At 40.6% G+C, this 15,097-nt stretch overlaps 1 protein-coding gene across 2 annotated transcripts in view; it reads left to right on the top strand.

Annotated features, from left to right (window-relative positions):
* The window catches only part of CHN2 (chimerin 2), a 334,983-nt gene that overhangs the window by 189,043 nt on the left and 130,843 nt on the right, over positions 1-15,097 (top strand). For both annotated transcript variants that reach the window (XM_089917579.1, XM_089917580.1), the window contains exon 4: positions 14,146-14,177. In XM_089917579.1, the coding sequence (XP_089773705.1) occupies positions 14,146-14,177 (32 nt within the window). The remainder of the gene's footprint in view (positions 1-14,145; positions 14,178-15,097) is intronic.

Genomic DNA, 15,097 nt, shown 5'->3' with positions numbered 1-15,097 from the left:
GAAAGAGTGCCATGTCTGTAACTTACTATGAAATACAGCCCCCCACAAATTTGGATTAGTGGATGGATAGAGGGATGAAGAGATATGCCATAGAGCAAGTATATATAGTACATTACAGAATCTAGGTGGTGCATATATGGGTGTTTGCTGTAAAAGTCTTTAAATATTTCTGCCTGTGTGAAAATTTTCATAATAAACTGTCAAGAAGAAAAACAACGTTTGTGTAAGATGAGCAATGGCAGGGCATGCTCCGGCCCAGGGAACAAAAATGAAAGATAGGAGGGTGTCTCAGTGTCAGAGCTGCTGCAAACACCATAAGCTCAGGAATTTTTAATGTGGAATAATTTGTCAGAAAAAGAATTTGAAAGCAAGGACAAACATTAATAAGGCACTTTTACTCTTATTTATTACCATATTGGGAATTGTTTGGGGGAAATGCCTGTTTCAGAAATGCTAAATTAAGTAATTTTTTTAAATAATAGAGAACAGGCTTCTGGATTTTATGGCATCATCACCATGTAGCAAAATGAATACGGGACCTGAAATCAGCTAGGTTTCAACCCTGAATCTTCTGCTAACCATGGGTAGGACTGGGAGGAAATTAATTTATCACTCCGAACTGCAGCTTTCTCATCTATGAAAAGGAGGCAAAGATACATAGTCCACCCTCCTGGTAGTAGAATAAATATAAAAGCATTCTGAAAGCCATGAAGATGTCACCAGACAATGAGTTCTCAATGGGGGCAGTATTATGCCCAAGGAGTGGTGATTGGTTCTTCAGGGGGCTCATAAAAAATTTTACTATTTCAATGTATAAAGCACAGATATACATATAGAACATAAACAGGTATACAATCTATCTGTAGTATTGAAATTTCACTGGGAAGAGATGATTAGGGAAGAAAAACAAGGAAGGTTATAATGCAAACAATATTGAGAACATTTTGCTGGATGATCTTTAATTCCTACCACCTCCTAAGTTCTGTCCCCTTTTTTTATAGGTAGCTTAATCTGATCCATCAGTTCGAGCACGTAAATTTGAATTCTTACATTGAATACTTATATTTGAATCTTATATTTCCAGGAGGAGGGAGAAAAAGAAAAACTTCTGGGGAGAAGAATGAGAATGATGGACATTGTCTTTTCCAAAGCACATGTAGTACCACTTAACCCAAATACCATTAAGCTTTGAAGGAAGGAATTTGCTAACAAGGATGAGGAATTAAATGAGTGTACTCACCCAGTCTTTTTCCTGCTAGAAATTTAACAGTAGCATTAGTTTTCCCTTGATTTGCTTCGATTCTATTGGGTACTTCAAGCTCTTTGAGTCTAAGAGGTACGTGGAGAATTTAAAGAGAGTTCCAAGGAGAATAATGAAGATGAATTAAGGTTTGGAAAATAGGCTCTATTGGAAAAGATTAAAAGAACAAGGATTATTTAGTGTGAGGAAGAACTGGCAATCAGGTAGCACAGAGATGGCTTCTAATAATGGAAACCTCCTATGGAGAATATTCTCAGGTTCTTATCTGTACTGAAAACCAAAGGAAGGGAAAAAGTGTATTTTGAAGCAAGAGAGATGTGAGATTAGATATTAAGATAAAATAACTGCCCGTGATTAAATCCTAGACTTTGACTCTCCTTTATGGGATTTTTTCAAAATAAGGTGCCTGTCTGTAGGACGTATCAGGAGGAGGGACAAGTGAACCCATCACCTTTGCTTCTCCTGCCCTGGTCAGAGGCCGGCCAGCCAACCTGGCCAATGTGGCCTCCATAGGCTCTGGCTTGATGGGAAGAAAGTCATTTTTCCTGGAGCTGTGGCTTCAGGATGCCAGAGGATGAGTACCAAGCCCTAGCCAAGAGATCACAGCCAGAGCAATACACCCAGCTGGGTTGTCCATACAAGCAGTGCCAGAGGCGGGTGTTGGGTGTCAACACACGGAGCCAAGGAATCGGTGTCAGAGAAGACGTAGCAAGGAAGAGTGGGTCAAGGTGAGCTGCTGGGAAGATGCTGTGGACCAGCTGCCAAGGAGAGTAATGCCCATGGCTAGGCTTTTAAGTGCTGTTGGAAGGCTACTGTGAGAGTAGATCAAAATCCATGTAGAAGTCCTAGGAAGTTGTTCATTCTTTCCATGTTTGGAAACTACTGCCCAAAATCATGGCTTCCACTCCTACATATGTGTCAGAATCCCCTGTGGAGCTTTGTAAACCTCACAGCCACCCTGGCTCCAGCCTTAGAGATTGGGATTTAATGGGAACATCACTTAGGATTCTTTTGTGAGCAACAGAAACCAAATCTGGCTAAATTTAGGGGGGGGGGAAGATTGGGAAGAGGGGGTAGTGAGAAGAGTGGTTGGAAAGATATGAAGAAATTCTCTGAACAGAAAAAAAAAAAAAAAAAAGGCTGAACAAGGGGCTTTGGGAAGGATCTGTGAATCAGGACATCTCCAGGGATCCAGGAAATACGATGGCTGCACCTCTGAGCAGTAGAGTGTGTGGTTAGGGGCCCAGGCTCTGGGATATTATAGCCTGCTTTTATACCCTGTTTCTCTGTGCTTCAGTTTGCCCTTTGGAAATGGGTGTGATAGATTTTTACCTATGTGCTAGTCATGAGGACTGAATGCGTCAACATACGGCAAGAAAGTGCTTAGAACAATTCTTGGCACATAGTGAGTTCTTAATGACTATTAGCAATTATTTTTCTTGTTGCTGTTAGGCTCTGCCATGCATGTGAATCAGCTGTAACCATTTCTCTTAATAGCTTTTCCTCAACTTGCAAATTCCAGGGTCAGAGCATCTGAGCAGCTTATATTGGTTCACATGTTCACCCCTTGGCCCGAGAATGTGCAGGAATTTGATTAGCAGAATCACTGACTACCAGTCGTGGTTGTTCGCTGTGGGCGTCATCCTTCACTCTTTGGAGATTCAGAAAACTGGGAGGGGAGCAAGTTTTGTCCTATGGTGTGGAAGCATAAAGGACCAAGGTGTGAGCCAGCAGTACTGCCTATCTTGCCATGCAGGCCCCTTTTGAAATTTCAGTGAGCCCAGGAAGGGAATGTAGGGCCATTAGCAGAGCGGTCTTTCAAATAATGTATTACTTCCATTGAAGCTGAGCTCTGTATAACATATGCTGTTGGTTGCTAGGACAACAGAGGTGAAAAGACAGGAGCCCTTTCCATAAGGAGCTCACATCCTGAGGTTGTAAAGGCCAACAATCCCAAACCTAATAAGATCATGGCCCTAACTGAGGCCTTTATAAAGTTCATAGAGAGGCTAGGAAACCATACCTAAACTCGTGTGAGTTGGCCAGGAAAGATTTTCCTACCATAGTAGCATCTTGCCTCTTAGTTTTAAGATCAGTGAGATTTTGCCAGGTTAGGGGATAGACAGGTTAGAGAGCAAGTATTAGAATTCCAGGCAGAGGAAATATCACAACCAAAGAATGGCCAAAGTCTATGAACAACCAAGGTGTGAAACTACAAGGCATTCTGTATTAAGAACTGAAAGAATTGGGGAACGAGGATGTGGTGGAACAGGAGTGTGTGTTCTAAGGACTGTTGACTGAAAAAAACGCACAACCTAAAAGTTGAGAATTATGTTTTATTTGGCAGACGAACTGAGGACTTAAGCCTGGGAGACAGTCTCTCAGATGGCTCTGAGGGACTGCTCTGAAGAAGTAAGGGAGGAGCTGGAATATACAGGAGTTTTTGCCAAAAAAAAAAAAAAAAAAGCAGGTAGTTGGAACATCAAAAGATTACTAATTAAAGAAAGGAAGATTCTGTATACTATTCATTTATTCATTCAATAAATATTTATTGAGCACCTACTATACACCAGCTCTGTTCTAGACTCTGGAGATACAGCAGTAAGCAAAACACAAAAATCTCTGCCCTTGTGTAGTTTCTATTTGAATGGGAGAGACTGGCAAAAAACACACAGTTAAAATATATAGTTGGCAAAAAGCCCACAATTGAAATATATAGTATCTCAGATGATGATAAATGTAGTGAAAAAAAATAAACCAGAGAAGAGATATGGGGTCTGCCAAAGAAAGGAGGCACCACTTTTAAGTAGAATAGTCTGGGAAGGCCCCACTAAGTTGTGTGGTTTTGACCACATGGCAGTGAAGAATTTGGAGCAAAGAGTAACACAGTGAGATGTGCATTTTCTGCCCTCAGTGTGAAAGACAAATTGGAAGATGATTCAAGTGCAGACAGGGAGACCTGTAAAAAGACAATTTCAGTGGTCCAGGTGACTATGTAGTGCAGTGAACATGAGGAAAAAGAGAGAGCATTTCAAAAGCAATTAAGAAATTACATACAATGGACAGGACTTAATGACAGTGGGGTTGGGAAAGAAGAAGGAATCTGGGATGACAATTTCTGGCTTGGGCAGTGGGTGGCTGATGCCCTGAGTAGTACCATTCACTGGGATGGGGAGAAAAGGAGGTTGGCCATCAGATGTGGTGAACAGATACCAGTAAGTTCCCTACATAACGAACGAGTTCCGTAATGAGGGCACATTCGTATGTCCAATTTGTTCGTAAGTCCAACAAAGTTAGCCTAGGTACCCAAATAACACACTCGGCTATATATACTGTACTGTAATAGGTTTATAATACTTTTCACACAAATAAAACATAAAAAACAAGCACACAAAAAAGAAAGAAAACATTTTTAAGCTTACAGTCCAGTACCTTGAAAAGGACAGTAGTGCAGTATAACAGCTGGCACACAAGGGCTGGCGCCGGGTGAACAGGCAAGAGGAGTCACTGACTGGAGGAGGGAGAGGAGGTGGGAGATGGTAGAGCTGAAGGATCGTCAGCGACAGGAGACGGAGGGCAAGCTGCAGTTTCACTCACGCCTGACGTGGATGGCACAGGTTCTGATTCCTTGCTGGAACCGGATGCACGTTCGCATTTTTGAGAGTTCGCAACTTGAAGGTTCGTATGTAAGGGACTTACTGTATTCCTGTAACAGCCCACCCAGGTCTCCAGAATGGGAGGGTTGAGGGGTTTAACACCTGAAGATCAACCCACCTTTTACAGCAGAGTCGGTGTTTTCTGTGAGTGCACCATCTCTTTTGTTCCCTGGACAATTTCCCTTCCTCTTGGTGTAGGAGAAGGTTATGGGCTCTGGTGTCAGTCGGATGTCGGTTTGGATTCATCTCCATGCCGCTGTGTGATCTTCAGGTGATGTAGTCACAGGGGCCTCCCTCTTCTCCTCTGTGGACTAGGAACGCCATTCTCTACATAACTCACCTGTTGGGAGAACTGAAGCACACACACTGAAGGCACCTGTGAGGTGTTGCCTCCTCCTCCGCTCCTCCTGGGCTGTGCCCTCGGTGGGGTTCTGGGTCAGGGTCAGTAGGTCTGAACCTGGAGAAACCCAGAACCAGGAGCAAAGGGCTGAATGTGCAAAGGCATGGGTATTTGTATGAGTGTGTGTCTGGGTGTAGTTACCCTTCCAGTACTTTTCAAATCCAAATATAAGGAACTTGGGCAATTCACCTTCCTCTTTTATGATGCTTGTTTTGTAAAGGTGCTTATATAACTAAACCTGGGAAATCAGGACATCACTGAGGTACTAGACAGCCATTCAACGCTTCACCCCCACCCCACCCCACCCCACCCCCGAGTGCGCTCTCTAACACTGGGAGTGTGAGTGGTGGAAGTTTTGTTTCCAGCCCAGGGATCAGGGCATAGTTTCAAAGCAACATGCTGTGGTGTGGGGTCCCATGGCGTAAGGGATTTATTTATTTATTTATTTAAAAAAATAGATCTTTATTAGAGTATAATTGCTTCACAATACTGTGTTAGTTTCTGTTGTACAACAAAGCGAATCAGCCATATGCACACACATGTCCCCATATCCCCTCCCTCTTGAGCCTCCCTCCCACCCTCCCTATCCCACCCCTCTAGGTGGTCACAAAGCACCGAGCTGATCTCCCTGTGCTATGCGGCTGCCTCCCACTAGCTGTTTTACATTCCGTAGTGTATATATATCGATTAGTTCACATGTATGCATATCGTGGTTGATATTCTTGAATAATATCTTAAATTTTTTTCTTTAGTGTTTTTCACATTTTAGATTGTTTATAATTTTTCCAAGGGGGGAGAGAGGTTGGTTCCCTTATTAATCTGATTGAGCTGTTAGTCTGTTCAGTTTTGTATTTATCTGAGCTATTTCCCGGAGTAGTTGGAGGTATTTCTGTCTTTTCTTAAAAGCTGCTCTTATAAATTATCAGTATTATCAAAAACAAGTATTACCTCTTACCTTCCTTTTACTCCATTTTATTTTATGTTTTTAAAGTATTTGTTGCTTATTTGCATTTTAGTTAAAAGAATGTTTTTTACTGATCTTCCTTGGGAATACTCAAGAGTTCAAAGTTCTTTTAGTCTGAAGTAGGGTTTCTCAACCTCAACATTATAGACATTTTGGGTGTTCTGACCTGTGTATTGTAGGATGTTTACCACCATCCCTGGACTCCTACCCGCTGGATGTCAGTGGCACCCTCCCCCTAGTCATTGACAATCAAAACTGTCTCCAGACATGGCCAAATATCTCCTGGGGAATAAAAAACACCTCCCTTCCCGGTTGAAAACCACTGGTCTATGAAAAGTCTTTTTAATTGTTCTAATATTGTCACTGATTTTTAAATCATAATTCCTGGAAAAATATGAGAAAAAAAGGAGAAGAAGGCAGAAAACAAACCAAATGAATGGAAACTGCTTTGGTCCTGAGCACACAACCTGATATTGTGCACATCTACATGTTAGCAGAATGTTTATAGTAGGTTACTAAGGCGCCCGACTTGTGGGTACTTACATAACTTAGGAAAACCATTGGTAATCTTTTAAGGAGGTTTATTACAGAAAGACTGATCAGTAGATTTTTTAATAATACACTCTAATCAAGACAGGAAGGAATGCACCTCACCAGCACGCCATCAGAATCCTGGAAAGGTTAAAGTAATGCCATGAGGAAACCTAAAGAAAAGAAACTGGAGATTTCACGTTTGCTCAATTTTCATTCTATACTATGCAATCTGACCACAAGAATGTAAATTTCAGTACTTGCATTTTCTTTCTGTCCCTTTCAACAGAGATCTTTGATTTCTAATTAGAAGGGAATAATCCATGTTTATTTTTTTCTGGATGAAATTGCCCCAGTATCACCAATACAAATCCCCCCATCAAAAGCCTTTTCTCCTACACTTGATCTGTATCTCAGAGAATCCAGCAGTCTAGCTGCCCTGTGTAGGAGGTTGCTAAATTGGCTTTTTAAATTATTTCTATTAGGCAAAAACTTAACACATACCAGCTGCTGAGGGATTATAAAAGCTTAGTTTTTTCAATAATTGGAAAACTTGTTTACAGGGGACTCACAATATTCTTTAAATGCCTTTGTGTTGAATATAAAAGAACGTGTGTTTATCTAGGCAATGATAATCTGACTATAAAGCAAACTCATTTAAGGCTTATGCTTCCTGTCTCTCACTATGCAGCTGTCACCCTACTGTTCTTTCAAGCTTTGCAAAATGCTGAGAATTTTTCCTTAAAATTAGAAGAATAAATTGAAAAACAAACCAGGTAGTTTGGAATACATTTAATTCTAAATCACAGGGAAATCGTTGAGAGACCCAGAATATCACAACATCTAGGCAAATTTATTCCAAGTTCTCATTTGTTAACTCATTGACAGAAGTCCAAGGAGATTTTAAGGTGTTCAGTCCTGGCAAAGAAAAATCAAGGGCAATTCAGATAATTCAGTCTGAAACCAGTCCGTAGAATTTTGCTAGCCAATGAAGCCATCAGCATTGATTGGCATCGGCTCTGGAGAAGCCGGGAAGCACAGTACTGTAGTTAAAGGTATGTGTGCTGAGTCCAAAGCCACTTACTGACTCTACTATGACCTCAGGCTAGTTATTTGAGGGCTTTGTGTAAAATAATCGCACTCACTTCCCTCATAGGTTTGTTTGGAGGCTTAAATGAGATCAACACGTGAAACCCTAAGGACGGTTCCTGGCACAGAATAGCCACTCAGTAAATGTTAGCCTATTACCACAACTTTTTTCCCAAGCCCTACCGGTTTTTACATGCGTTATCTCACCTAATCTTTGAAAGAGCCTTATTAAAATAGTACATCTTTATAACTCCAGTTTTATTGAAAATCGAGGGAAATGAGATGCAAAGAAGTTTAATAACCTATTCAGGGTCACACAGCCATTGAATTGACAGTGGGGCTCTTCGTTCATGATCTTTGTCTCATTCTGCAAACATTTAATGAGTACAGGCACCCTTTGCTCTCAGGACAATCACTCTCCGAGTATTTGCTGTAACAACTTACAGAAGGTTTTAGCCAAAATCATTCTCCCAGTTAAAAACCTGCTGTCACAAGTTCTCCTATGTGTGACGGCTCCTCAAACTTTAATGTGTATATGATTCCCCTTCGAAATGCACATTCTGCATTTCTCACAAGCTCCAAGGTGATGCCAATGCTGCCGGTCCCCAGATCACACTTTGAGTAGCAGGAAAGCTAGGTGATGCAAGAGGGGCTCCTCTCATACCTCAGAGTCCTCCTGTTCTACCTCCTGTTTAAACATATTGTGCATTATATCCATAACTCCCCCCACTTTCCCCTGAGGGTTTAGCTCCTCAGTATTTGTTTGGGCCAGGTACCTGGGGGCACTACCAATTCAGGCCTGATTTAGATAGTATCTTTCAAATCTTTGGCAATATTATTTCATTGCGTTTTTTATTATAGAACATTCTCAGTGTAGAAGGATAATGAAATTCCTATTCTGTTCAGCTGCGGACTGTACATAAACATACCTATTAATTACACCATGAAGTGTTAAACAATTACATAATTGGCGTTTAAATATATTATGCAGAAATTCTTATCAGATTGTTATATAATTATTTAAAAGAATTTTAGTAATATCTGGGACATTGCTATTTTTGGATGCTCTAAGAATGAATTATTATTTTTTTCCATTTAAAATAATGGAATATAGGCTCTTGCTATTTGAAACTCTGCTGCCCAACACATTTTTAGGAATGGATTTGATTCAGATAACAAGAGGTGCCTGCATTCACCCTGTGCCTGACATCGGGTGAAATCCTAGGAATACAATGATGATGAAGACAAAAATGGCTGCTTCAAAACACTCACAGAATAGAGAAGAACCAGCCCAATAAAGATTTAAAATATGGTGAGATGTCAAGTTTTTCAGCAGAGATCAGTAAAAGGAGCTTTAAGAGCACAGAAAATAATGGGCCTACCTCTTCCTTCTCTACACAGGAGGGTCTCTCTGGGCACCAGTAACAGCTAATATTCATTGAATATCTCTGTACTCCAGGAACTGTTGCAGCCATGTTGCATGTATTTACTCAAGTATTACAACTCAGTGAAGCAGGTATTTTTGTCATCATCCCCATTTTAAAGATGAGGAAACTGAGTAACAGATTAGCAGCCTGCTTATGGACACACTGATCTGGCCTCAAAGACAGGCAGTCTGAGTGTAGAGCCCACGCTTTCAACCATCTTGTGATCCACCTTTATTTTATTAAAAGAAAGTTCAGGATCTTAAAATAAGAGCATATTAAAAACGATGGACTGTTGAGCGGGGGGTGGGTGCATTGTATGGACAGGGCTAGACAGGACTAGAACCATCGTCAGTAGTCACAGTACTGGCAATAATTATATATGAGGTGTGACTATAAAGTCATGAAATAGTTTAACATGTATTACATGAGGGTGGTCCCTTTCCAGTCAGTCATCATGGGAAGCTGTGCTTTTATTCCACCAATTTCCCATTGCCTAGAGTGTGCTGGGAATGCTCTTCTAAAGAACCTTCAGAATAAGTCACGGTGCAAATCTTAGTATCTTAGGATCATGCCTCATTTTTGTCTCAGATGTGTTTCCAAGTCGGATCACTCACCCTATTTACTGAATTTGGCTGTGAATAACTTATACCTGTTTGCCACAATAACATCCACTCTCAAATCCATTCTCAAAAAATAAATGTATGTTTCTATTTACCAGGTGATTCTGAAACTTTAGTGTATGCTTAAATGTCGTCCAGGGGAACTTGATTAAAGCCCCACCCTAAGTAATTCTGATTCAGTTTGTCTGAGGAAGGGATCAGGGTCCTGCCGTCTTTAACGAGCATCCTGAAGACCACACTTTGAGAAATGCAGCTCTAAGTATATCCAAGAAAAAGGGTAGTGATTCTTAAGGCAGTTCCAAAAGAGGAATTCCAAAAGTGTTTTCATCAACAGTGACATCAGTGTCATGTATCACCTACCTCGAGGGACTATTCTCCTGTACATGATGCTTACTTAGAATATGATGTTCAGTTATATTTATAAAAAGAATCAGCCACCATTCTTCACAGTCACACCCCACACACGAAATGCACCTGTGTCTTGGGCAGGACCCATTTCAGGTGTTTGTTTGCTCACCGATCTACTTGGTATCCTCCTTTTGCAAAAAGAGGTGTTCCTTTCAGAACCAGGTAGATCATGAAAGGATCCAGTATTGGAAGATCCAGCAATGTGTATACGAATTATTACTTTTTTGTCCTGAAAAGGGTGGGCTTCTTTCACTTCTTGGAGCTGGATCACTAAACCCCAAGAGCAGGCATTGCAAATCCGATTTCTGTCAGTCATATCCTCAAAGACCAGTTTCACCAAGGTGATGGGTTATCCTAGGATAATCACAGTGGCAGGGAAGTTCCAGAACCAACTTTCATTCACGTTGGGATATGTTACATCTTTGTCCCTTCCTGAATCCACATGAACACCTAAATTAGCCCTCCATTTTTTGTCAAGTTGCCTGATTTTAACAAGCATAATTCTCAATGAAAATGCAAGAACTTCTGAGCTGCCTTACTTTTTATTTATCAGTTGTCCTCTGTCTCATTCACTGAAGAGAATCTCATACACCTGGAAATTGAAATTCAACGCTAGGGCTTCTTTAATAAAACAAATCAGCATTTCACAGGTGGGTCCTGACTCCATCAGTGTCTAATGTGGGGCAGCACCTGGAGAGAGTCAGGCTCCTTTAAGGCATTACTCCATCACAGGGTAGAGGTTCTAGTTTCTCTAGTCAGGTCCCTTGTCCCTTGGAGCCCTGACATCAGCCGACTGTATTTTGTCTGGATCCGAGGATCCCATATTATCCGCCTTAAAAAAATGTGCACATTCTATGATTTTTCTGGGGTCGTTTAACTTATATTAAGCTCTTGACTGGTTAAAAGCTTAGTGAACGGTGGAGAGAAAGACTACGTTTAGATTCCTGTGAGCAAAAGTTTAGGAAAGGAAGAGGTGATAGTTGTATTTTTTTTTATCCCAGCCATTCTCTCTCTCTTTAACATTAACGAGGGAGCTATGTTTTCTTTAAGAGCAACAGAGACAACAGATGGATGACAGGTTGAATCAGATCACTATCAAAACAGCCTGGACAGTGGGAGCAGTGATCAGATGACTGCCCACATCCTCTGTCTTCGCTCTCTCTTACTTCCACGTTTCCTCTCTCCCTATGTAGGGTTGCCAGATTTAGAAAAAATGAAATAAAAACAGGATGCCTAGTTAAATTTGGATTTCAGCTAAATAAAGAATAATATTCTAGTATACGTTTTGCGCAATATTGGAGACCTATTGTATGGCCCTATTCCACGGGTAGTCTCTCCCACACAGTTCAGTGCTCTTGTTTTATTTCCTTGCAGTTTTCATATGCAGATTTGTTCTTCAATTGGATCAAAGGGTCCTGCAGGCGGGATCTTATTTGGTATTCCTCAAGGCACCCTAGATATTGACTTCCCCATTTGGCGGCCTATGTCACATTTTTCAAGTGTTGCCCCTTACTTCAAGTACAGAACACCCCTGAGCTCCTTATAGCTTTCCTCTCACACCTGTGAGGTCATCACTTCACGAACAATGACAGGGCTGAGCACAGAGCTCTGAACATAAGTGTACCATATATTTTTATGAGTGATGGATGAACTGAAAGCAATTTGTTGTCTTCTTAAGAGTCAATTAAATTAACTACTTACCTGCACGCCAGGAGTTCGTAGTAAGCTCCATCTACCATGCTGTCCATCTAGGAAATTAGATTAATTACCCTTCTCTTACTATAGTCTACCACCCTTTTGTTTTTTTATTAATCTCAAGGAAATATTTTCCTTTTCAACTGGTAGAGTCAATATTCAATGGAATAAGGGTTGTGAGGGAGAGGGGTCAGACTACATGGATAACCCCAAATTATAATTAAAACTGTAGTCATTTCTTTTTTACGCAAAGACAGGTTAACAGTGTTCTGAGGCCCAGCTGGGTCGTTAGGCTTGATTATTCGGCAGCTGCTGTTGAGGGATGATTCCCCCTTACCAACTAACTGTATTTTAAATTTCTCTAAATTACCTACGTCCTTTGGAGGCAAATAAAACTTGGGTCTTTCGCATATTAAAAAAAAAAATTACCCTTCTCTTTTGGAAAGATAAGAGGATGGAGGAAAGGGAATGGGGTTGGTAGCTACACCTAGATTTGCAAATCTGTGTTATGGCTCAGCCAAAAAGATGGAAATAAAATTGTCCTGATAAATAGGGAGTCATTTCAAAATGTGGAACATTGACTCTCAAAGAAAGGACAGATATCTTGCATATTATATATTACCTACTTCCATCAGCTTTTCTAAAATTCTAAATTTCTTCTATGGCATGTTGGTGTTGCAGCCATATTATCTACAGTATCCTGAGAGTAAGAAAGAACTGTGAAAGCCAGTCGAACAGTGTAAATGACAAAATGTTCAACTCCCATTCAAAAGCTTTCCAGCATGTAGAGGAATCAGATAACAAGGTGCCTTTTTACACACTTTGTGCTTCGATTAATCATATCATTTAGATCTTCCTTCATAAATGACACACAGCAGGCTTCAAACCTTAAAGAGTGATGAATGCCCTCTCTTGGTTCAGTGCTTTTCAGGTGTAAAACGCACAGAAGAGTGAACACGTATTTAGAAGTATCTAGATGATTAGTTTTACGCCAGCTAGGCTTGTCCAAGGCAGGCTTGTCAAGATGGTCCACAGAGACCCGGCTCCCCCTTTTGAACCTTTTCTTCTAGTCCATACCTCCGTACTGCCCACTCGGGTCCCCTGCATCCTTTGGAGAGTAAAGGTAGCCCGGGAAACTGCCTTCAAATCCCACCACGGTGCCCTGCTGAGAAAACTGCCCATTTGACTGTAGACAGAAGTGACTGTAAATGACATAGCTGCCCAGCTCATATTCTACCCTAGTAAACAAACGTGATCTTGCTGTTATAACCACCAGTGAAATCCATAACTTCATGTAGCTCTGCATGTTCTCAGTGTCCCTGGAATCAGACTAGAAGAATAAAAGCTGAACATGAGAACTCATGTTAATTTCTTACCAACTCCAACACCTTGAATGTAAGAAAACAAAGTTCATATGAAAGTAGATTATCACATATATGTGGCAGAAATCCAATGTGATAACCCCAAGGCTCAAGATGTGATTGAAAAATCTTTTCTGGAATGTTTATGCTTTTCAGTCAACTCATAAATCTTATCCTCCAAAGCTTGTACCTCTGGTGTCAAGTGAATTTTAGCCCATTCACCATTTGATGAAAAAAATAAGAATGTTAGGATATTGATTTTATCGGGAAAGAGACCAAAATAAACTTATTTTTTAATCCGGGTGCACTGCCCATTTTTATTATAAATACATAATGAAACAATTAGGTGAAGATTGAAATAAATGTTTGTGTTCTATTCACGCTAAAACTATTTGTTCTATCCTTCAGGATGAAGCCTTGTAATACTTTTATAAATTCCTTAATATTAAAATAAGCCTCACTGTGTTTCCTTCAAAAATTTTTTTATTGGGTGATTGAGTATGGGTGGGGAGTGAGCCTAATGATTAGAGAAATATGGCAATTCTAGGTCATTTTTACTCAAGAGAGTGGAATGTGTTGCTTAACTCCAGAGTGTCTTAGATCTCTGATTTGGGGAATAAAAACTGGAATAAAATTATTCCCAGGACTCTAGCTCTGTTTATTTGAATAGTATTTTTATCTATCTGATTTGAATTCAAGTGCATTACTAACACTTTTCTTCTTTTCAATATAGGTGGGAAACAGACCAAAATATTATGGAAGAGAGTATGTATTATGCTATTCATTGTTTTAATAATGTAATAAGTAGTCACTTCCTATGTCATTTAAATATTAAAAATTTTCCAATATGTAGTCTTCATCAAATGTCCATTGTGCAAGAGTTTAATAATAAGGATAAATGCAATCAGATCCCTTTGTACTGAATTTTCTTATAATATTCAGGTGCTTGGCTTCATGAATGTGGGAGGGAGACTATCTCCTGCTACATTCAGTTCTCTTCATAAAAGCAGCCACTGAGTGCCTGGCAAGTATTTGAAACATAAGGTGTAAGGCGGCATTTTTTCATAACTGTGGCTCTCTTAGTATTTCATTTCACTTTTACTTCAATACTATATAAACAGCTAGGGTGTCGAAGAATGTGAACTGAGGCTGAATTCCTTACTTTCATCTACCTCAGTAAACGCAACGCTCAGGAAAGTCGTCCCATTTCCTTGCAGTCTCCTAAAACCAAAATGATTATTTCTCTTGACATGGATCTATTAGCCAAATTGCCTTAATACCATAATTATGATTTCCCCCATTTTCCTCTATATTTTTTAAGATTTTTTTTTTAATGTGGACCATTTTTAGTCTTTATTGAATTTGTTACAATATTGCTTCTGTTTTGGGTTTTTTTTTGTTTTTTTTTTTTTTGTGGTACGCGGGCCTCTCACTGTTGCGGCCTCTCCCATTGCGGGGTACAGGCTCCAGACGCGCAGGCTCAGCGGCCATGGCCACAGGCCCAGCCGCTCCACGGCATGTGGGATCCTCCCGGACCGGGGCACGAACCCGCGTCCCCTGCATTGGCAGGCGGACTCTCAACCACTGCGCCACCGGGGAAGCCCTATGTTTTGGTTTTTTGGCCACAAGGCATGTGGGATCTTAGCTCCCCGACCAGGGATCGAACCCTCACCCCCTACATTGGA

Source organism: Delphinapterus leucas, chromosome 9 (genome assembly GCF_059928025.1).
Source record: "Delphinapterus leucas isolate spDelLeu-1000000601 "Yukka" chromosome 9, BTC_Dleu_Yukka2, whole genome shotgun sequence".
NCBI classification, from domain to species: Eukaryota; Metazoa; Chordata; class Mammalia; order Artiodactyla; family Monodontidae; genus Delphinapterus; species Delphinapterus leucas.
This window is presented reverse-complemented; position numbering and strand designations above follow the sequence as displayed.